General features: G+C 44.5%; 1 protein-coding gene across 1 annotated transcript in view; it reads left to right on the top strand.

Annotated features, from left to right (window-relative positions):
• The window catches only part of LOC122925460 (melanopsin-B-like), a 142,226-nt gene extending 141,246 nt beyond the window's left edge, over positions 1-980 (top strand). Inside the window, exon 8 of the mRNA XM_044276820.1 lies at positions 579-980. Within this exon, the coding sequence (XP_044132755.1) occupies positions 579-980 (402 nt within the window). The remainder of the gene's footprint in view (positions 1-578) is intronic.
• The last annotated feature ends 24,617 nt before the right edge of the window (positions 981-25,597 follow it).

Genomic DNA, 25,597 nt, shown 5'->3' with positions numbered 1-25,597 from the left:
TTTTCCACAACTCTCCTGTTCTCCCGGCAGGGCTCTGTTTTCCCATCTGCAGCAGTGATGTCATGTTGACAGTGCATGATTGCTGCAGCCAATCACTGGCCTCTTCATTGCACTGCTGAAGCCAGTTATTGGCTGCAGAAGTGGTGTCACATGTTGTTGATATAAAGTCACGATTGTAGCAGGGAAAACAAAGTCTTGCCAGGAGAACTGAAGCAGTGATATGAGATCTGTTAGGTAAGTAATGATCTATTCTTTAAAAAAAGAGTTGATCCCCTGAGTTGTCTGGTTTTCTCCAGGCAACCTCTTTAATGTTTATATTATAAACTCACAAATATAATAATCTTAATTTTGCAGAATACACATAAATATAACGCTTGTAAGCGTATAACTTCTGATTATATTTCTAAGACTACAGCTATTACTTAGTGTGAATATTAGATTTTGTTTACTGCTTTTTCTGTAAATATATGCAAAGCATTTCATTATATGGAGCTTCCGTTAACTTTATGTACCGTAAGTATCATTAATTTGTAAAAATCCTATGTCTAAGTAACTGTACCTATATTTCTTCCATTTAGATTGTGCCAACCGTATGTACTCTACACCAACCACTTAAAAGGTCTGAAAAAAGGAGCACACAAGAGATTCTGCTATCAAATTCATTCAACACAGTTACCTATCCACTAGGCTTAGAATCCATCGTTAAAGACAATATTGTAAGTAACCCACTGAAGGATAGTGACATGAGCGGAGGTCTAGATTGGATCATTAATGCCACAATTCCACGTATTGTCATCATCCCTACCTCAGAAAGCAGCATCTCCGACGGGCAGGACGAGATTGACAACGACTGCGATGAAAGTATAAAAGATTTGGATGATGATTTTTTCAACTTTAAGATTGATACAAGTTTATTGGACTTTGAAGGGCTGTCATCAACTACTGACCTTTTTGAAGTGGTTGAGAAGTTTTTGTCATAAAAATAGTAGAAAACATAGATTTGAAATTCCACATATGCAGTCGGTCAAACATGCAGAACTGCATAAAGGTTAGTAGAACTGCACAAAAGGTTCATGTCAGGTTAGTGTTCATGTCAGGAGAGGACTGAACAGTAGTGTTAGGATCACATGACAATCACAGGTGGTATAAGTTTTAGCAATATGTCATCTATACAATGTTGCTAGAGAAGTTAAAAAAGCTCTTCTAATTACTGATTGTTTTATGTGAATACAATATAGTAAAAAGCTATCTGACAGAGTCACATCATTATGCAATCATATTGCCTTATTCTTTAGGCAAGATATGTACACCCATCGACATCGTCTGTGTCTGCCTAACCACTGTCATCAAATATCCTGAGACACCAAGTAACTATGGACTTGCTGCATCCAGGAACTAAAATGACTCATGTCAATGTATTATGTTCCAAATTGAACAAGAAATAAGGCTAGATTGTTTTTAATTCACTGCTTGAAACATAGGCAGAGGCCAGGCAGGCAGAACATATGCCAAGTTTATGACAGTGGCTTAATGTTAGGCACTTTTCGTTATGCCACTTCTTCATTGGTTCTTCTTTAGACCAATATTTTTCACCAAAATTTGAGAGCAATTTGGCACTTATTAGGGCACACCACTTTTCTCTACACCACGCTTTTTCTTCAAGACAATTTCAAAACTGTATAGTAAGGCGCAAGAAGTGTTTAAAGCACATCATATATTTACACCAGTTTTTTAGCGCAAATTGAGTCAGAGAAGGAGTCTTCTGTTCAGGATTTTCATCTGTTGGCCGAAGTGACAAAGCAGCTACAAAGAACTTCTCTCACAGTGGAGGACTTAAGCCTTATTCACACATCAGTGTTTGGTTAGTGATTTCCATCAGTGACTGTGAGCCAAAATCAGGTTTGGAGCCTCCACAGACATAAGGTATAGGGGAAAGATCTGCACCTGTTCTGTGTTTAGAGCCGCACCTGGTTTTGTCTCTGATCACTGACCTGTGAATAAAGCATTATCCTGTCCTGCATTCCACAGAAAGTACATTGATTTGAATGGGGACTGTGTAATGCTTAATTTCCTCTGCAGCAGCGCTGCAGATGCAGTGTCCTGGAAGCCCATTGCAAAGGGTTAATGTACTGTACTTTATGAACTGTGTACCTCGGAGGTTGTGTATGGAGAGTAGGAAGTTAATCAGCCATCCCCTTAGTTACTGTATCTGGGTGTGTCTGGTTCCACCCTTTTAACTAGGAGGCCACCGAGTCAGTGTGTGGATGAGCGCCAAAAACACAAACTGTGTAAGAGAATGCAGCAACAGACAGGGAGATAAGAGGCCTGGAAAACAAGCAAATAAAGGAAACTGAGGTAAAGAGACTGTACAGCGGCCGTTTCAAAGGAGAGTCCTGGAGAGTACGTGCTAGTGAAAGGTAAAGCCTATAGTTACAGCTATGGATTTCACTACCATTTGGTGGGGCTAGAGGTTTTAGATATCCTGCTATACTTAAAGGGGGTATTCCATGTCTAATGTAAAAAAATAATAATAATCAGCGATAAAATAGTACAAGACAATCTTTTTTTAAGAAAGCTAGAACAAGCCCCGTCCCTCATATGGATCCAGAGATCTCCCCAGTCATTGCTCTGCTAGATTTATAGCAAGCTGATAGCTCAAGGGGAGGGTCTTTTCTGCTGCAGCTAAGGGGGCGTGTCCATGCTCTCCCTATCACAGCTCAGGAGGCAGTTGAAGGATGAAACTGAGCATGTGCGGCCTTCTCAGTGAGTCAGACAAAGAAATAAGAAAAAACAAACCACAGTTAGCGCTATAAACATACATTTTATTGAATAACTCAATGGCTATGCAAAATGTTTAATTACATACAATTACAAAAGTATTTAGATTCAGGTCCTGATTTGAAAACTTTAGAAAATGTTTGTGGGACAACCCCTTTAAGAATTAGCCTGATTACCTGATCTAATCTGCACCTTCAGTAGATACAGCAAAAATGCCTATTAATCTAGCTGGGCATGGAGAGAGTCAGCAACCTGGGACAGGAACAGAAAATAGTCTGACATACAGGAGACTCCCCATGATTGGATGAAATTGAGGGGATTGTGCAGATTATAGAATGGTTCTATTGCTTACCTGTAGAAAAACTCAGATTAGTAAACTGCTTACTCTCCCATGCGCATAACCTTGGAAGAAATTTTCTAAAATATCTGTAAAGACTGTACTACCATGCAAGTGCATGGATAGGTAAACTGCCGAGTTCCTCAGTAAAGTATGACTTATTTGTTGTAAAAATATTGGCCTCGTCATTGACTGTACCAACATCTGCATTGCATTGCAAAATTCAGGGGCTCTGCCTTGCACACCAAAACCTATTTACAACATGGGCACCTCTATTACCAGACAGGGGGTCACAGAACCAAGAAAGGGTGCTTCCTCCTATCACTGCATGGCTCAGGGAACACCAAAGTGAAAGCTGCCACTGTGAGTACAATATATCCCGTCTTCTCCACTCTACACTCCTGGGATCACGCCACATTTTTGGCGTCACAAACAGGATCATTACTTTGTGCCTACCTCATGTGTGAGGCTGAAAATAGACTTTATTGTGTTGTGCATTAGTAATCTTGCTAACCTTGTTTACTGTCAGTAGATGGACATCCGTGCTAGATGAATTGACGCTGACCAGTCCACAAGGGGTTAACTACAGGAATTCTTAATGTGTCATCACTGCTGAGAACCGCCTACTTAGTGTGGAAAAATTGCAGTTACAATCCCACTCAGAGAGAGAAAAGAAAAAGCCTGCCCACAAGGTGGAACTTGGGTGCCGAAAAAGACTGGCGCAGAAGTTCCTACAGATAGTTCCTGGGGGACAAAGAAACCAGCTGGACCCTCCCAGAAGTAGAGGGTGCCACCATCTTGGGAGCCAGTGTTCCAATACTGCTCAGTCCCCAGTGCTGGACATAATGGAAAGAGAATTAATAAAAACAGCAATACTGAGTATTGCTGGGGACAACAATATTTCAGCATTCACCTGGGAGCATAGTCTCTCCAGCAGGATCGCAGCTGCACGTTTTAAAGGAACATGCACCTATTTAATAGCCATCAGCCATAGCAACACAAGGCAAAAGTGTTGGTTTTGGACTGTACAATCAAGAAAAACCGTGGGTGGGGAATTTTGCTGTGGACTATTTTACCAGACTGATTGGTACTATAAGCAGCAGGAATGTATCACATATGACAGTGTCCTGTCCTGGGGATGTTAGCCCATAGTGCTGGAGAATGCAATGCTGGAGCCCTGCTGTCTTAAAGAAGAACTTCCACAAAAATGTGTATTCTCTGACCTGTTTCGAAAGGTACATGATGTAAACTATAGTGAAGGTAATCTCCTTACCAGTGACCACTGAGATATAACCTTCCTTCTGATCCTTAGCTGTGTCATGTGACCAGAACTCCAACTGACACAGGACAGGCAGTCAGTTACTTCTATATTCATTCCTATGAGACTGACATTGAGGCTCCCATAGGAATACATAGAGAAACTGGTTTCCTGTCTACACATAATACACTGTGTCAGTTGGAGATAAAAGTGCTGGTCACATGACACACTAACAAATACAGTCACTGGTAAAAAATAAAAAAATAAAAAAATAAAAATGTTTTGTGGGAAAGCTTCTTTAAGCAAACTATCTCTAGCCCGGAGACCAGAGACTAGATGTGACCAACCACATACACCGGAAGCCACTGGTGCTGCTTTCACAGAACCTAAAGCAGCTGAGTGCTCTCTGGCTGGAGTGATGTCAATGGGCTACCTCAAGTACCTCACAGGGCCCTTATGCTAAAGGCAACAGGATTCCTACACATCAAATTCTCCCTGCTCGAATTGAAGTCTGAGAAGACCCCATACTAGCCTATCAGGCTCAAGAGGAGAAACTATCCTGGCCCACAGACTTCTTACTGCAGCTACGGTGGCTACTGCTGGAGTTCCAGAGCCTACTTCTATACCATCAACTGAGGCTACTAATCAAGAAGCAGAAGATGCACTATCTGTGGCCGCAATTAGTGATTTCACAGAGAGGCCCGCTGCCAGAACCACTGCCAGCTACTGACCCAAAGCCATGTGGGCTGACTCTAGCTGTTCGATCATCGGTGAGGAGGCGATTACAAGACAAGACCATGCCACTACAGGTACTGCCAAGCCTTGTACTGACATTGGAGACCACAAAGCTAGGTTGAGAGACTCAGTGTTTTGTCTGTTTGTGGGTTAGTAGTTGCCCAAGTCACTCCTGAGTCTCCCTTAAGGACACTCTCCAAAGACGTCCTTACTATGTTTTGCACAATTCAAAAAAATGTGCCCAGAGTTGGAATTTTTCTGCTCTAAAGCCCTTTGTGAAGTTGTTTAACCACCAAGCTTGTTTAACTCTCCTGTGCACCTGGTAGCCTCCATCACATGGTCTGATATGGGTGTGGCTTACAGTCTGGCTTTGTTCACATTGCACTAGTTGTCCTGCTAGGCGGTTGTGTGGAAGCTTGGCTGTGAGCTGGATTACATCACCTTCAGACCTTGTTCACACAATAGGTAGCGTAGTGGTAGGACCCCTTGCCATGCTGAGAGCCGTGACGTGGTGCATGTGGGCTCCGATATCTTCCTGACAGGAATATATTGGCAAAAGTCTCAGCTTTTAATATCTGCATTTATGACTAGCCAGTATAGTCAGTGGCATATCCGTTTGGTGCATTTCTTCTGTGATTTATGATTATATTTTCATCCGCACAATGCTCCGTTTTGTGTAGGATGCCTTTGTGGTGCATGTGGACCGCGCCGACATCCTCCACCGTATGCAAAATATTTTTTGCTGGGGATAGTCGTTTGCTGCGGTCCACATGCGGTGGGACTGCTCCCCCAATGAAAAACACGCTACAGTGTTAGGGGTTGAGCAGCTCCCCCAGATTTGCCACTATATTTCTGTGTTTTTGTCTTGTTTAACCACCAAGCACTGAAGGACTTAAAGGGGTTTTGTTACTTCAGCAAATAGCATTTATTATGCAGAGAAAGTTTCCATTGTTGCGACCACCCTGCAGTCCAGCAGCATGGCTGTGCTTTTACACGGTCCCGGACACCAGAAAGGACAGCTATTTTTCCTATAGTGTACAAGCATGATCACCGCTGGATTGCAGGGTGGTTGTAACCATGGAAATGAGCAGTGTATAATGTGATAGAAAAATGAACCAAGCCAGCAAAATAGGCAATATGGATAATAACAATACATTAATAAGTGCCTTGTATTAACTGTATCTACATGATAAATGCTGCTTGCGAAGTGAGACAACCCTTTAAGTTTGAAACATGTTAACCGGGCGGTGGAGGGAGGTGATGTTTACACTTGTATTTTAACCAGAGATTAATAAAGACGCTGGCAACATTACAATCCAGGATGCTGGAACCTTTTCTTTTTCATGTATGCTCTGGCACTTGCATATACTGCAAATTTGTTTGTAGCCTCAGTTTTCCTGCCTGGCTGCTCAGCCATGATGGCATATCATAGGTAGGATCACATCATTAGAATCTACTGTAGAACAGTGTAGTATCTAGTGAGGCCCCAGCTACTCACCACCCCTAGGCAGCTCTAAAAACCAGAAGTGGTAGAAACCAGTCTTCCTCATATTCTAGGACAGGTTGTTGGCAGCCATTTCAAATCATTCCTGGAGAACTCTTTTAATAGGGACCACAGATATTTCTTCCTGATTCTTAATGCAGCAAGCCTGGGGGGGGGCAAACGTGCGGTGAAGAGGACGGGAGCCACACACAGTGTGGATGGGAGGCACACCCTTGTTCCCCTGGGCACACCCTGATTGCAATATTTTGCCTGATGGTGTGTGGGATGCCCTTGGTATTTATAGAAGATGGATGGCGTGGCAGAAGAAATAAAGTGATAAGCAGTGCAGCTGCAAAATAATGGGGGTAGTCATCTGCTGTAAATTTAACATTCAACTTTTAATGAAGAATAGGCAGCATTAATATACATCCAGAAGTGGTCCAGACAAGGTTCCTTAAACTTTGCCAACAGACCTAAAGCTGGAAGTACAGTATAGGGGCTCTCAGACACCTTCCAATACACGGTGTAGTCTTCCCTATTGAGCCGAGCGGTGCAGTTCTCTCAAAACTTCTGTCTGCAATGCCCAGCTGAACGTGCAGACCTCAAAACAGACCTTTAATCAGTCACTTGGGTATGATTGCAAGCCAGAAGGTTCTAACCCAGCCAAATATCCAGAAGACTTACACAAGGGTTACCTCTACAGACTTGCTTCATGCACAATCCCTCTGTAATGGCTACGCTACTATCCAGAAATAAACTATTCATCTTTCACTCTCAGTGGATGCCACCTGAAATGTTCTCCTTAAGTCTCGTTTTTGATGTTTGTTCCCTGTGCACAGAGCTGCTTAAGTGGCACCCCACTATACACACTTACTAAAAAAATTACCAAGCCCAGTCTACAGGTGACAACCAGCTGAATAACAGTATCAAACAGCACAAAGGCAGGAAATAAAATAATACTCTCACATAATACTCCTAACACTATAGTTAACCCTTTCAGCCTTGATCCATTGGGTCACTGAATTTACAGTTTTGGCCAAGAAGTTTTAAGTTTGTGCTTAGCTACAGCGAAAAGCTGGCTGCCTACTGTAGACAGAGCAGTGTCAGTGTGTTCTGCAGCCAGTTGTCACACAGTCTAAAACAGAATAATGAGGGAGGCATGGTATATTTCTCAGTAGTACTTTTGATTGCAATATATGTTTTATATGATGTTACTTTACAATATATACATACAATTATGCCAATAATAGAGGAACCGTGGACACATATGAAGGTCTGATCTTTTTTTATTTTTCATGATCACAGAAAAATAAAGGGTTTGAGTCTATTTCTGTATATGATATTTATAATGTCCCTCAGAGAGCAATATATTTTAAATGAGCAGATTGATGTCTTGTTAAGACTATCACACAGACCAGCATGAACTCCAGCAAGAGAGGTGACCTCTGTTAGCCACTTTGGTTGCTGAGTGGCCTCAATGTTCCATACTATCTCGAATCACCATTCCTCCAGTGGACTGTATCCTCTTGAGAAAATAGTCCTTTTCATTGTATAATTTCACAATACAGACCAGCCAGTAGGTACAAATTTACATGATCCTGGATGTTACAATGCACATGACGTTGATGTGTACTAATCATTATAATACAAATATCATATATGTTTTCATTATAGAGTGGATGAATATGTGTGTAAAAGTATGAACAAATCTGCCTAATTCTAAATATATTAAAGATTACACATTTTGCCTATCTGACGGCACAAACAAGCAGATACAGTATATAAAACTACACTTCAAGCAACCAGCTTCTTGAAACCTCACAAACGCTAAGCTTATTAAACATTTAACTCAGTTCATAATATGTAAATGTTAGATTTGAGCTGTTCTTTTGTATAATAATTAGAGATGAGCAAATCGAAGTTGACGAAGTGGAATAAGATCAGAATTTCAGGAAAAATTTGATTCACACCAAAGCCGGATTTCCTCATGTTTCATAGTAACAAATCAATTTTTTTCCTAAAATGGCTGCTGCACGTGTGAGGACATGGAGCAAAGAACTCTGGGAACAAGGGATCACCTACAATGCCATGCATGCAGCCAATCAGCAGCCAGCCAGCCCTGTGATGTCACAGCCCTGTAAAAAGCCTCAGCCATCTTGGATTCTGCCATTTTCCAGTGTACTTAGTGCAGGGAGAGACGTCAGTGGGTGCTAGGGACAGTGCTAGGCAAGACTTCACTGTGCTGAAAAAATTATTTACAAGTTCAGGGACAGATTATTCAAGGTGTAGGGAAAGGATAGGGAGAACAGGGTGCAATAGGAGAGTGTACAATAGGAGAGTGTAGAAACTTGCTTGTGGTTGGGGTGCAAGTTCTGTGTGATACAGCCCCCCCCCCCCCCAAAAAGGAAAAAAATATGTCAGAATTGACGTTCAGCGGTGAAGTTACATTGTACAGAACTACAGCCATTTACGGGGTGTATTAATAGGAAAGATATGTACACCCTATTAGCCATTCTGTGTTGATTTTATATTGTTTTGCATTTTTTGGGGGGGTGTATTAATAGGGGGAAAAAAGGAAAAAATATATGTCATAATTGTCGTTCAGCGGTGACGTTACATTTTACTACAGCCATTTACGGGGTGTATTAATAGGAAAGATACGTACGTCCTATTAGCCGTTCTGCGTTGATTTGATATTGTTTTACATTTTTGGGGGGGTGTATTAATAGGAAATAAAAAGGAAAAAACATATGTCATAATTGCCGTTCAGATCTGAAGTTATATTGTACTACAGCCATTTACGGGATGTATAAATAGGAAAGATACATACATCCTATTAGCCGTTCTGCGTTGATTTTACATTGTTTTACTTTTTTGGGGGGTGTACTAATAGGGAAAAAGGAAAAATGTGTCATAATTGCCATTTAGCGGTGAAGTTACATTGTACTACAGCCATTTACAGGGTGTGTTAAAGAGAAATAAACCTACTTCCTATTATCCGTTCTGCAGTGAATTGTGGGGGAGTTTATTAATCTGAAAAAATGTATGTCATAATTGACATTCAGCGGTGAAGTTACATTGTACTACAGCCATTTACAGGGTGTATTAATAGGAAAGATACGTATGTCCCAATAGCCATTCTGCAGTGAATTGTGATTTTTATATTACTATTTTTGGGTGTATTATTAGGAAAAAGAATACGTCTTAATTGCCGTTCTGCAGTGAAGTTACAGTGAAGCTACAGCCATTTATGGGTTGTATTGAAGGGAAATAAACCTACTTTCTATTATTGTAATGTGGTGAATTCTGAGTTTTTTAGTTTTTTTGGGGGGGGGGGATTTATTAATCAGAAAAAATATATGTCTTAATTGCCGTTCAGCGGTGAAGTTACATTGTACTACAGCCATTTACGGGGTGTATTAATAGGAAATATACGTACGTCCCATTAGCCATTCTGGGGTGAAATGTGATTGTTATATTTCTTTTTTTGGGGTGTTAATAGGAAAAAAAATATGTCTTCATTGCCGTTCTATGGTGAAGTTACATTGTACTATAGCGATTAACGGGTGTATTGAAGGGAAATAAACCTACTTCCTATTAGTTGTTCTGCGGTGAATTGGGATTGTTCTTTTTTTGGGGGGGGGCAGTTTTTTAATCTGAAAAAATATATGTCATAATTGCAGTTCTGTGGTGATGTTACATTGTACTACAGCCTTTTTTTGCAGGGTATTATTTTAATTTTAATTAAAAAAAAATTATACAATATGTCAAACAGACAGGTGACAGGCCCTTCAAAGGGAACGGGCAGTGGCCAAAATGTTTCTGTCGCAGGCAGCAGAAGAAGGGGGGTGGCAGCAGGAGTTGCAGCGAGAGGTCATTGACGAATATTCTAAAAAACAAATATATAGCACTATATTCAATATAGCGCTATACTTTCGTTTTTTAGAATATTCATAATTTTTTTTCCATCTGATGTGAACAGTGTTCAGTGTTCACTTCAGATGAAAAAAAATTACAACTATTCTAAAATACGAATATATAGCACTATATTGAATATAGTGCTATATATTTGTTTTTTTAAATATTCATCATTTTTTTCCATCTGAAGTCATGATTCCTCCCTGCTTAAGTTGCTTGTGGGCCAATGACTAATTGGCCCACAAGCAAGAAGCAAGGAGGAATCATGTGTTCAGATGGAAAAAATGACGAATATTCGGTATAACGAATATATAGCACTATATTCAAAATATTCACGAATTCTCGAAGTGGGCGATATTCGAGATAAAAATGTGCTTTTCGAATATTCGTGCTCAACACTAATGATGATGTTGTAGCCGATCGCACTTGGGAGCCGGGTGAAGAAGTGGCGTCATCATCATCATCAGGAGAAGAGGGTGGCAGCTTGCACGTGAGGCAGCGACTGACCCAGCAGGGTGGCAGCAGTGGGAGCAGTGGGAGGTCGGGAGCCTCAAATATAATTAGATACACTACATATGAATTTAGATTTTACTTATTGGATATACAGACGTGGACAAAATTGTTGGTACCCTTTGGTCAATGAAAGAAAAAGTCACAATGGTCACAGAAATAACTTTAATCTGACAAAAGTAATAATAAATTAAAATTCTATAAATGTTAACCAATGAAAGTCAGACATTGTTTTTCAACCATGCTTCAACAGAATTATGTAAAAAAATAAACTCATGAAACAGGCATGGACAAAAATGATGGTACCCCTAACTTAATATTTTGTTGCGCAACCTTTTGAGGCAATCACTGCAATCAAACGCTTCCTGTAACTGTCAATGAGACATCTGCACCTCTCAGCAGGTATTTTGGCCCACTCCTCATGAGCAAACTGCTCCAGTTGTGTCCGGTTTGAAGGGTGCCTTTTCCAGACTGCATGTTTCAGCTCCTTCCAAAGATGCTCAATAGGATTGAGGTCAGGGCTCATAGAAGGCCACTTTAGAATAGTCCAATTTTTTCCTCTTAGCCATTCTTGGGTGTTTTTAGCGGTGTGTTTTGGGTCATTGTCCTGTTGCAAGACCCATGACCTGCGACTGAGACCAAGCTTTCTGACACTGGCTAGTACATTTCTCTCTAGAATTCCTTGATAGTCTTGAGATTTCATTGTACCCTGCACAGATTCAAGACACCCTGTGCCAGACGCAGCAAAGCAGCCCCAGAACATAACAGAGCCTCCTCCATGTTTCACAGTAGGGACAGTGTTCTTTTCTTGATATGCTTCATTTTTTCGTCTGTGAACATACAGCTGATGTGCCTTGGCAAAAACTTCGATTTTTGTCTCATCTGTCCACAGGACATTCTCCCAGAAGCTTTGTGGCTTGTCAACATGTAGTTTGGCATATTCCAGTCTTGCTTTTTTATGATTCGTTTTCAACAATGGTGTCCTCCTTGGTCGTCTCCCATGTAGTCCACTTTGGCTCAAACAACGACGGATGGTGCGATCTGACACTGATGTTCCTTGAGCATGAAGTTCACCTTGAATCTCTTTAGAAGTCTTTCTAGGCTCTTTTGTTACCATTCGGATTATCCGTCTCTTAGATTTGTCATCAATTTTCCTCCTGCGGCCACGTCCAGGGAGGTTGGCTACAGTCCCATGGATCTTAAACTTATGAATAATATGTGCAACTGTACTCACAGGAACATCTAGTTGCTTGGAGATGGTCTTATAGCCTTTACCTTTAACATGCTTGTCTATAATTTTCTTTCTGATCTCTTGAGACAGCTCTTTCCTTTGCTTCCTCTGGTCCATGTCGAGTGTGGTACACACCATATCACCAAACAACACAGTGATTACCTGGAGCCATATATATAGGCCCAATGGCTGATTACAAGGTTGTAGACACCTGTGATGCTAATTAGTGGACACACCTTGAATTAACATGTCCCTTTGGTCACATTATGTTCTGTGTTTTCTAGGGGTACCATCATTTTTGTCCATGCCTGTTTCATGAGTTTATTTTTTTACATAATTCTGTTGAAGCATGGTTGAAAAACAATGTCTGACTTTCATTGGTTAACATTTATAGAATTTTAATTTATTATTACTTTTGTCAGATTAAAGTTATTTCTGTGACCATTGTGACTTTTTCTTTCATTGACCAAAGGGTACCAACAATTTTGTCCACGTCTGTATATATTATTACATATAATGAGATAAGCTATCTATGAAATATTACTTTAATTTATTTATATACGGTATATTGGATATCATTAAGAGATATACTTGCTGTTTTCTGAATAATCAGTTAATGTATCGCTGATATATGACTATTAGTAATATAGATTGCTTTGATGACTAATACTTATATTCCATATACAATGCCTGTCCAAAAAAAAAAGTCGCCACCAAAATAAAAGGTCAAACACTTTTATATTTTGTTGGACCGCCTTTAGCTTTGATTACGGCACGCATGCGCTGTGGCATTGTTTCGATAAGCTTCCATCCAGTGTTGCATTCATTTTTCATCAAGATCTTGCATTGATGATGGTAGAGTCTGACTGCTGCGCAAAGCCTTCTCCAGCACATTCCAAAGATTCTGAATGGGGTTAAGGTCTGGACTCTGTGGTGGCCAATCCATGTGTGAAAATGATGTCTCATGCTCCCTGAACCACTCTTTCACAATTTGAGAACGATGAATCCTGGCATTGTCATCTTGGAATATGCCTGTGCCATCAGGGAAGAAAAAATCCATTGATGGAATAACCTGGTCATTCAGTATATTCAGGTAGTCAGCTGACCTCATTCTTGGAGCACATACTGTTGCTGAACCTAGACCTGACCAACTGCAGCAACCCCAGATCATAGCACTGGCCCACAGGCTTGTACAATAGGCACTAGGCATGATGGGTGCATCATTTCATCTGCCTCTCTTCTTACCCTGATGCGCCCATCACTCTGGAAGAGGGTAAATCTTGACTCATCAGACCACATGACCATCTTCCGGTGCTCAAGAGTCCAATCTTTATGCTTCCTAGTAAATTCAAGCCTTTTTTCTGGTTTGCCTCACTGATTAGTGGTTTTCTTACGGCTACACAGCTGTTCAGTCCCAATCCCTTGAGTTTCCTTCGCATTGTGCGTGTGGAAATGCTCTTACTTTCACTATTAATCATAGCCCTGAGTTCTACAGTTGTTTTCCTTCGATTTGATTTCACCAAACGTTTAAGTGATCGCTGATCACGATCATTCAGGATTTTTTTCCCACCACATTTCTTCCTCGAATACGATGGGTCCCCACTATCCTTCCAGTTTTTAATAATGCATTGGACAGTTCTTAACCCAATTTTAGTAGTTTCTGCAATCTCCTTAGATGTTTTCTCTGCTTGATGCAGACTAACTCTTTTCCACGACCATGAGATGTATCTTTCGACATGGTTGCCTAAGAAATGAGAAGCAACTCATTGCACCAGTTGGGGTTAAATAACTTATTGCCGGGGGCGTGGCTTGGCTGCCGACGGGAATGGCCGCTTGAACCTCGAGCTCCGGCACCAAGCAACCTGTACAGCGCGACACAGCGAGGTCCCTCGATATACAGTACCCTGCTCACCCCCGCTTGGGTCTCGGATCAGCAGCGAGATGCCCCGGGGGAAAAGAGCGCCTCAGAAGCAGGGGAAGCTCGAATTTTACTTTGAAGCGGGAGTGGAGGGCGCGAACTCCAATGTGCCTCCGCCATCTCCCCAGCGCACTTCCGCGCCATCGCTCCGACCACATGGAGACACCAACTCTCCGCTGCAGGCTGTCTCCCCTTCAGTGCCGCGGAAGACAATAGCGGATACCCCACTAGCCGACGGGGTGCGCAATTCACCCGGGGCATCGCACATTCCGGACACAGGGAGCCCTGCTAAGCAGAAACCACAGTTCCAGGGGGATGACCCACTTGAGGTAGGTCCAGACTGGGAATTAGGCCGCCCTGACCACCTGGCCAGTGTCCTCCAACACCTCCCTACCTCAGATCAACCTGCTTCAGGGAACCTTATGAAAAATATGCTGATGGCATTCAGCTCTGCCCTGCATAAGGACTTTATATCTTTACTCACCCCGTTAAAACTATCTATTGCGGAGACAGAGTCACGTGTGGCCCATATCAAAACCAAAATGGGCGAATTCGCCTCGTCGCATAATCAGCTCATAGATTCCCATGAGGAGGTGAAAACAGATATGGACGCTATCAAGGCTAAGCTTATGGATCTGGAAGACCGCTCAAGGCGGAACAATATAAAGTTCAGAGGGATACCAGAAGACATCAGCCCATCTGCGCTGACTCCATACCTGCAAGCCTTTTTTAAACAACTTCTCCCCTCCTGCTCCACTATGTTACAATTGATAGGGCTCACAGAATTCCAAAGCCCCGCCATTTGCCCGACTCTACACCTAGAGACGCTCTAGCACGCGTACATTTTTATCACGTCAAGGAAGCTGCTCTAGCAGTGGCGAGACAGTTGCCAGAACTACCGGCACCTTATCAGTCGGTGAAATTGTACGCAGACCTGTCGGCGGGAACTCTGCGACAACGCCGGATGCTAGCCCCAATTACTATAGCTCTGAGAGAGCACAAAATAGCGTACAAATGGGGTTTCCCAGTGAAAATTCTGTTGCAGCAAGAGGGGAAACATTATATCATCAATACAGTAGAAGAAGGTAAAAAGCTTCTGGAGTCCTGGAACATCGCGGCTGCGGATCCACCCATTTCAAGCAGGCATCCAATACAGCAGCTAGAATCGGAATGGCGCACCATTGGCGCCCGCCGAGGGACCAAACACTGACTGAATCGACTCCTTAATAGTGCCGGAGAGTGACAAGCTGACCAGCGGCACCAACATGGACTCTGTTCCCCCACAACAGTCGTCCGTGACTAGGATGACATATTCAAGTCTATTATCATCTAAACATCTGATTCAGCAGATAAGAACCTTGTTTTTTTGTTTAACCCCTGTTTTTTCTTCCTTACTATGTGGTTTTACTACTAGGTCATACAAGAAATTTGATATTATTGACTACTGCGGTTCTCTTGTAAGTGTCTCCCATTCAATGGGGTTGCAGGCTACCACTCTTGTACTCCCCATGCAGTATAGCACTTTAATCCAACCATAATGGTGATTAAAGTAATGTCCCTTAATGTTAGAGGCCTCAATAGCCCACAAAAACGCTCTTATATGTGGAAAGAGGCCATCCAATTAAATGCAGACATTATGTGTATCCAGGAGTCGCATATCATCGCTCAGGATGCACATAGAGTGACTCACCTCCTATTCCCTTACATTATCCAGTCCCACTATCACAAAAAACTGAGAGGAGTGGTGTTAGCTTTCAAAGCTTCTATCGCTTATCGGCCAATTTTGTCTACAGTTGACCCGCATGGGAGGTTCATTATCCATGTATGTAATATAAACAATATCACATACACAGTAGTTGTGGCCTACGCACCCAACAAGCATCAATTACGATTCTTCAACAAAATTATGGTTAAAACGAATAAGATGAAACAAGGTCATGTTTTGTTATGTGGGGATTTTAATGCGGTCCCTGATGCGGAGGTGGACTCCACAGCCCCCTCCAGATTTCGAGGCGGAGCCCTGGGTCCCCTGTTGCATAGGGAAGAACTTTATGATATATGGAGGATCCATCATCTCCAGGAACGCGATTTCTCCTTTTGTTCTTCGGTACACAACACATACTCGCTTATTGACCTCTTTCTCTTGGGCAGATCTCTTTTACAATTAGCTTCCAAATCCACTATTGAATCTATCAAATGGTCAGACCATGCCGCCATATCTTTATCACAGAAACCTATAACGTCAGAGATACTATGTGGCGCTGCAATGACTATTTATTGTCTCACCCCACTTATAAGTCTGCTATTGAGAAAGAGCTATTAGAATACTTCTCATTTAATGTGGGCTCTGTGTCCAGCCCTTTTACACTCTGGAACGCCCATAAGGCATTTATTAGGGGTATCTTTATCAAAATAGGTCATTGGGTGAAAAAGGAGCGAGAACAACACATAGATATCATTACATCCAAATTATCCACTTTGGAAACCTTGAACAAATCTCTCTTTACAGAGGAGCGCAAGTCGCAAATTAATTCCCTGAGATTGCAACTCAAAGAGTGTCTACTCCACAGGTATGAAAAGCAACTCACCTCAATTAGAGCCCGTTATTACTCCCAAAACAATAAAGCGGGTAAATTACTGGCCAATAGGATCAAACAAAGGTCAATTAAATCTAGGATTCGTTTCCTACTTCACTCAGATAACAAAAGCAAAGTTTCTAACCCTAAAGATATTGCCAACCAGTTCATGGAATATTATTCCTCATTATACAATCTGGACAGATCTCAACAAACTTATCGAGCAACACCAGAGGAAATTAACACCTTCCTAACCTCCCTTCACCTCCCAACATTGAATACACAACAACAAGAAGCCCTAGCTATACCATTTACGACAACTGAAATATCTCAAATTATCTCCTCTCTACCTCTGCACAAGTCCCCGGGCCCTGACGGCCTTTCCAACGCTTACTATAAAATCTTTACCCCTGGTCTTATCCCCCACTTGATGGCAGTGCTCTCCCATGCGTTTACTGAGGGATCTTTTCCCCCAGAGATGTTAGCTGCCACCATTGTAACCCTGCCGAAACCTGGTAAACCACAAGACAAACCCCAAAACTTTAGACCCATATCTCTCCTGAACTCAGACGTTAAAATATATGCCAAAGCACTTGCCAACAGGCTCTCAAAAATACTTCCATTATTAGTGAATATAGACCAAGTGGGATTTGTTAAGGGGAGACAACTTACAGATAACACAAGGAGGGCTCTGAACATTTTAGACCATATTGTACGACACAAGACCCCAGCGTTTATGATTGCGTTAGACGCGGAGAAGGCGTTTGACCGCCTTAATTGGATGTATGCCTTCTCGGTCCTCAGGGAGCTAGGCCTGGGGGAGACCCTGATCACAGCCATTGGAGCATTATATTCGGTCCCTTCAAGCGAAAGTTTTTGTAAACGGAGCAGTGTCATCTAGTTTCCCAATCACTAACGGAACCCGCCAAGGTTGCCCGTTGTCTCCACTTATATTTGTTTTAGCCATTGAACCCCTGGCACAGGCCATTAGAATACATCCTGACATTACTGGCATTGGCTTAGGGAACAAACAACACCGTATATCTCTCTACGCAGATGATATCCTTTTATCCTTATCCTCCCCTCAGACGTCATTGGAACATGCTATTCCACTCATTGAACAATTTGGAAAACTTTCATACTATAAGATGAATGAAAACAAATCCCAAATCCTCCCCTTTAACATACCAACACATCAACTGGCTTATCTTCAGTCCAAATTCCGACTGGATTGGCGACCCACATTTATTAAATACCTGGGTATTAATATTACCTCATCTATCCCTTTATTATTCCAACATAACTACACCCCCCTCTTGGATATTATCAAGGAAGATTTCTCCAACTATGGCAAATATGAGATATCTTGGGTGGGACGCATCGCGACATTCCAGATGATGACTTTGCCTAAGCTCCTGTTACCTCTTGGACAGCGCCTTACACCACTGGCGTGTGTTTCACAATAGGAGTGCACAGGAGACTATAGATGTGCTATCTATATCCCCCTGCACCTGCTAGAGCTGAAAATCCCTGACTTGAACCTAGCCTCTTGGAGGGCTCGTGACTAGGGATGAGCGAACTCGAACTGTATAGTTCGGGTTCGTACCGAATTTTGGGGTTTCGTAAAAGTCCGGGTTCGGTGTTCGTCGCTTTCTTGGCGCTTTTGTGACGCTTTCTTGGCGCTTTTTGAAAGGCTGCAAAGCAGCCAATCAACAAGCGTCATACTACTTGCCCCAAGAGGCCGTCACAGCCATGCCTACTATTGGCATGGCTGTGATTGGCCAGAGCACCATGTGACCCAGCCTCTATTTAAGCTGGAGTCACATAGCGCCGCCCGTCACTCTGCTCTGATTAGCGTAGGGAGAGGTTGCGGCTGCGACAGTAGGGCGAGATTAGGCAGATTAACTCCTCCAAAGGACTTGATTAATCGATCGATCTGCAGCTGTGCATCATTGAGCTGCTGAAATTCAATTGCTCACTGTTTTTAGGCTGCCCAGACCGTTTGTCAGTCACTTTTTTCTGGGGTGATCGGCGGCCATTTTGTGTCTTGTGCGGTGCTGCGACCAAGTGCATCCAAGCTGTGACCAAGTGCATTTAACCCTCAATGGTGTGGTTGTTTTTTGGCTAAAGCCTACATCAGGGTGAAGCTGTCACACCAAGTGCATTTAACCAGCAATAGTCTGTTTATTTTTTGGCCATATACTACATCAGGGGCAAGCTGCGCCTGTCACCAAGTGCATTTAACCCTCAATGGTGTGGTTGTTTTTTGGCTAAAGCCTACATCAGGGTGAAGCTGTCACACCAAGTGCATTTAACCAGCAATAGTCTGTTAATTTTTTGGCCATATACTAAATCAGGGGCAAGCTGCGCCCGTCACCAAGTGCATTTAACCCTCAGTAGTGTGGTTGGTCAAGCTGTCACACCAAGTGCATTTAACCAGCAATAGTCTGTTATTTTTTGGCCATATACTACATCAGGGGCAAGCTGCGCCCGTCACCAAGTGCATTTAACCCTCAGTAGTGTGGTTGGTCAAGCTGTCACACCAAGTGCATTTAACCAGCAATAGTCTGTTCATTTTTTGGCCATATACTACATCAGGGGCAAGCTGCGCCCGTCACCAAGTGCATTTAACCCTCAGTAGTGTGGTTGGTCAAGCTGTCACACCAAGTGCATTTAACCAGCAATAGTCTGTTCATTTTTTGGCCATATACTACATCAGGGGCAAGCTGCGCCTGTCACCAAGTGCATTTAACCCTCAATGGTGTGGTTGTTTTTTGGCTAAAGCCTACATCAGGGTGAAGCTGTCACACCAAGTGCATTTAACCAGCAATAGTCTGTTCATTTTTTGGCCATATACTACATCAGGGGCAAGCTGTGCCCGTCACCAAGTGCATTTAACCCTCAGTAGTGTGGTTGGTCAAGCTGTCACACCAAGTGCATTTAACCAGCAATAGTGTGGTTATTTTTTGGCCATATCCCAGTCTAATTCTGTCACTAAATCCATACCGGTCACCCAGCGCCTAAATACTAGGCCTCAAATTTATATCCCGCTAAATCTGTCGTTACCGCTGTACTGTTGTGGATGGGCAAGTTATTTAGTGTCCGTCAAAGCACATTTTTTGTTCTGGGTTGAAATACAATTCCCAATTTAGCAATTTCATAATTTAGTGGTTTCTGCTATATCAGAGCTATTTGAAATCTATCCCTAAAAGGGTATATAATATTCAAGGTGCACATAGGGTAATTCAGAATAACTTCACACACACGCTACTGTGCATTTCCAAGTCTAATTCTGTCACTAAATCCATACCGGTCACCCAGCGCCTAAATACTAGGCCTCAAATTTATATCCCGCTGAATTTGAATACAATACATTGGGCCAAATAATATTTTTGTTGTTGTGGTGAACCATAACAATGAGGAAAACATCTAGTAAGGGACGCGGACGTGGACATGGTCGTGGTGGTGTTAGTGGACCCTCTGGTGATGGGAGAGGACGTGGCCGTTCTGCCACATCCACACGTCCTAGTGTACCAACTACCTCAGGTCCCAGTAGCCGCCAGAATTTACAGCGATATATGGTGGGGCCCAATGCCGTTCTAAGGATGGTAAGGCCTGAGCAGGTACAGGCATTAGTCAATTGGGTGGCCGACAGTGGATCCAGCACGTTCACATTATCTCCCACCCAGTCTTCTGCTGAAAGCGCACAGATGGTGCCTGAAAACCAAGCCCATCAGTCTGTCACATCACCCCCATGCATATCAGGGAAACTGTCTGAGCCTCAAGTTATGCAGCAGTCTCTTATGCTGTTTGAAGACTCTGCTGGCAGGGTTTCCCAAGGGCATCCACCTAGCCCTTCCCCAGCGGTGGAAGACATAGACTGCACTGACGCACAACCACTTATGTTTCCTGATGATGAGGACATGGGAATACCACCTCAGCATGTCTCTGATGATGACGAAACACAGGTGCCAACTGCTGCGTCTTTCTGCAGTGTGCAGTCTGAACAGGAGGTCAGGGATCAAGACTGGGTGGAAAACGATGCAGGGGACGATGAGGTCCTAGACCCCACATGGAATGAAGGTCGTGACACTGACTTTCACAGTTCGGAGGAAGAGGCAGTGGTGAGACCGAGCCAACAGCGTAGCAAAAGAGGGAGCAGTGGGCAAAAGCAGAACACCCGCCACCAAGAGACTCCGCCTGCTACTGACCGCCGCCATCTGGGACCGAGCACCCCAAAGGCAGCTTCAAGGAGTTCCCTGGCATGGCACTTCTTCAAACAATGTGCTGACGACAAGACCCGAGTGGTTTGCACGCTGTGCCATCAGAGCCTGAAGCGAGGCATTAACGTTCTGAACCTGAGCACAACCTGCATGACCAGGCACCTGCATGCAAAGCATGAACTGCAGTGGAGTAAACACCTTAAAACCAAGGAAGTCACTCAGGCTCCCCCTGCTACCTCTTCTGCTGCTGCCGCCTCGGCCTCTTCTGCTGCTGCCGCCTCGGCCTCTTCCTCCGCCTCTGGAGGAACGTTGGCACCTGCCGCCCAGCAAACAGGGGATGTACCGCCAACACCACCACCACCTCCGTCACCAAGCGTCTCAACCATGTCACACGGCAGCGTTCAGCTCTCCATCTCACAAACATTTGAGAGAAAGCGTAAATTCCCACCTAGCCACCCTCGATCCCTGGCCCTGAATGCCAGCATTTCTAAACTACTGGCCTATGAAATGCTGTCATTTAGGCTGGTGGACACAGACAGCTTCAAACAGCTCATGTCGCTTGCTGTCCCACAGTATGTTGTTCCCAGCCGCCACTACTTCTCCAAGAGAGCCGTGCCTTCCCTGCACAACCAAGTATCCGATAAAATCAAGTGTGCACTGCGCAACGCCATCTGTAGCAAGGTCCACCTAACCACAGATACGTGGACCAGTAAGCACAGCCAGGGACGCTATATCTCCCTAACTGCACACTGGGTAAATGTAGTGGCAGCTGGGCCCCAGGCGGAGAGCTGTTTGGCGCACGTCCTTCCGCTGCCAAGGATCGCAGGGCAACATTCTTTGCCTCCTGTTGCCACCTCCTCCTTCTCGGCTTCCTCCTCCTCTTCTTCCACCTGCTCATCCAGTCAGCCACACACCTTCACCACCAAGTTCAGCACAGCCCGGGGTAAACGTCAGCAGGCCATTCTGAAACTCATATGTTTGGGGGACAGGCCCCACACCGCACAGGAGTTGTGGCGGGGTATAGAACAACAGACCGACGAGTGGTTGCTGCCGGTGAGCCTCAAGCCCGGCCTGGTGGTGTGTGATAATGGGCGAAATCTCGTTGCAGCTCTTGGACTAGCCAATTTGACGCACATCCCTTGCTTGGCGCATGTGCTGAATTTGGTGGTGCAGAAGTTCATTCACAACTACCCCGACATGTCAGAGCTGCTGCATAAAGTGCGGGCCGTCTGTTCGCGCTTCCGGCGTTCACATCCTGCTGCTGCTCGCCTGTCTGCGCTACAGCGTAACTTCGGCCTTCCCGCTCACCGCCTCATATGCGACGTGCCCACCAGGTGGAACTCCACCTTGCACATGCTGGACAGACTGTGCGAGCAGCAGCAGGCCATAGTGGAGTTTCAGCTGCAGCACACATGGGTCAGTCGCACTACAGAACAGCACCACTTCACCACCAATGACTGGGCCTCCATGCGAGACCTGTGTGCCCTGTTGCGCTGTTTCGAGTACTCCACCAACATGGCCAGTGGCGATGACGCCGTTATCAGCGTTACAATACCACTTCTATGTCTCCTTGACAAAACACTTAGGGCGATGATGGAAGAGGAGGTGGCCCAGGAGGAGGAGGAGGAGGAAGAGGGGTCATTTTTAGCACTTTCAGGCCAGTCTCTTCGAAGTGACTCAGAGGGAGGTTTTTGGCAACAGCAGAGGCCAGGTACAAATGTAGCCAGCCAGGGCCCACTACTGGAGGACAAGGAGGACGAGGATGAGGAGGAGGTTGAGGAGGTGGAGGAGGATGAGGATGAAGCATGGTCACAGCGGGGTGGCACCCAACGCAGCTCGGGTCCATCACTGGTGCGTGGCTGGGGGGAAAGGCAGGACGATGACGATACGCCTCCCACAGAGGACAGCTTGTCCTTACCCCTGGGCAGCCTGGCACACATGAGCGACTACATGCTGCAGTGCCTGCGCAACGACAGCAGAGTTGCCCACATTTTAACCTGTGCGGACTACTGGGTTGCCACCCTGCTGGATCCACGCTACAAAGACAATGTGCCCACCTTACTTCCTGCACTGGAGCGTGATAGGAAGATGCGCGAGTACAAGCGCACGTTGGTAGATGCGCTACTGAGAGCATTCCCAAATGTCACAGGGGAACAAGTGGAAGCCCAAGGCCAAGGCAGAGGAGGAGCAAGAGGTCGCCAAGGCAGCTGTGTCACGGCCAGCTCCTCTGAGGGTAGGGTTAGCATGGCAGAGATGTGGAAAACTTTTGTCAACACGCCACAGCTAACTGCACCACCACCTGATATGCAACGTGTTAGCAGGAGGCAACATTTCACTAACATGGTGGAACAGTACATGTGCACACCCCTCCACGTACTGACTGATGGTTCGGCCCCATTCAACTTCTGGGTCTCTAAATTGTCCACGTGGCCAGAGCTAGCCTTTTATGCCTTGGAGGTGCTGGCCTGCCCGGCGGCCAGCGTTTTGTCTGAACGTGTATTCAGCACGGCAGGGGGCGTCATTACAGACAAACGCAGCCGCCTGTCTACAGCCAATGTGGACAAGCTGACGTTCATAAAAATGAACCAGGCATGGATCCCACAGGACCTGTCCGTCCCTTGTCCAGATTAGACATTAACTACCTCCCCTTAACCATATATTATTGGACTCCAGGGCACTTCCTCATTCAATCCTATTTTTATTTTCATTTTACCATTATATTGCGAGGCTACCCAAAGTTGAATGAACCTCTCCTCTGTCTGGGTGCCAGGGCCTAAATATATGCCAATGGACTGTTCCAATGTTGGGTGACGTGAAGCCTGATTCTCTGCTATGACATGCAGACTAATTCTCTGCTGACATGAAGCCAGATCCTCTGTTACGGGACCTCTCTCCTCTGCCTGGGTGCTGGGCCTAAATATCTGACAATGGACTGTTGCATTGGTGGCTGACGTGAAGCCTGATTCTCTGCTATGACATGCAGACTAATTCTCTGCTGACATGAAGCCAGATTGTCTGTTACGGGACCTCTCTCCTCTGCCTGGGTGCTGGGCCTAAATTTATGAAAATGGACTCTTACAGTGACGGGTGACGTGAAGCCTGATTCTCTGCTATGACATGAAGACTGATTCTCTGTTGACATGAAGCCAGATTGTCTGTTACGGGACCTCTCTCCTCTGCCTGGGTGCTGGGCCTAAATTCATGAAAATGGACTGTTGCAGTGGTGGGTGACGTGAAGCCTGATTCTCTGCTATGACATGAAGACTGATTCTCTGCTGACATGAAGCCAGATTGTCTGTTACGGGACCTCTCTCCTCTGCCTGGGTGCTGGGCCTAAATTTATGAAAATGGACTCTTACAGTGGTGGGTGACGTGAAGCCTGATTCTCTGCTATGACATGAAGACTGATTCTCTGCTATGACATGAAGACTGATTCTCTGCTGACATGAAGCCAGATTGTCTGTTACGGGACCTCTCTCCTCTGCCTGGGTGCTGGGCCTAAATTTATGACAATGGACTGTTGCAGTGGTGGCTGACGTGAAGCCTGATTCTCTGCTATGATATGAAGACTGATTCTCTGCTGACATGAAGCCAGATCCTCTGTTACGGGACCTCTCTCCTCTGCCTGGGTGCTGGGCCTAAATTTATGAAAATGGACTGTTGCAGTGGTGGGTGACGTGAAGCCTGATTCTCTGCTATGACATGAAGACTGATTCTCTGCTGACATGAAGCCAGATTGTCTGTTACGGGACCTCTCTCCTCTGCCTGGGTGCCGGGGCCTAAATATCTGAGAATGGACTGTTCCAGTGGTGGGTGACGGGAAGCCAGATTCTCTGCTATGGGACCTCTCTCCAATTGATTTTGGTTAATTTTTATTTATTTAATTTTTATTTTAATTCATTTCCCTATCCACATTTGTTTGCAGGGGATTTACCTACATGTTGCTGCCTTTTGCAGCCCTCTAGCCCTTTCCTGGGCTGTTTTACAGCCGTTTTAGTGCCGAAAAGTTTGGGTCCCCATTGACTTCAATGGGGTTCGGGTTCGGGACGAAGTTCGGATCGGGTTCGGATCCCGAACCCGAACATTTTCGGGAAGTTCGGCCGAACTTCTCGAACCCGAACATCCAGGTGTTCGCTCAACTCTACTCGTGACCTTCTATGGGTAGCACAGCTGTATAACCAGGGACAGATCAGGCAGTTTACAGAACTCCAACAGGAATTTGACATCCCACGCACAGATTTCTATAAATATCTGCAAATACGCCATCTTCTACAATCCCAGTACCCATGTGTGCTAACAGCTAATCGACAATTATTTGAGCTATGGGGAACTCCAACTACGTCTTCAAAGCACCCGAGTCTCAGAGTACTATACTTGAGCCTGGGAGGCAAGCACACCTTCCAAAAAACGACTCCCTTTCTAGCCTGGGACAGGGAACTTAATAATGAAGTCCCAATCCCCAGCTGGATCCCGGCCCTAAAATTCATTTCAGCTACTTTCATTAGCACCAATTTATATGAGGCGGCTATGAAAACATGTCTGAGGTGGTATCTGACCCCTGACAGACTGAGCAAAATATATCCGGGCACCTCCAATTTATGTTCGCGCCACTGTGGGGCCAAAGGTCAGT

Source organism: Bufo gargarizans, chromosome 1 (genome assembly GCF_014858855.1).
Source record: "Bufo gargarizans isolate SCDJY-AF-19 chromosome 1, ASM1485885v1, whole genome shotgun sequence".
Taxonomy (NCBI): Eukaryota; Metazoa; Chordata; class Amphibia; order Anura; family Bufonidae; genus Bufo; species Bufo gargarizans.
Note: the sequence above shows the minus strand (reverse complement) of the source record. Positions and strands in the feature narration are given on the sequence as shown.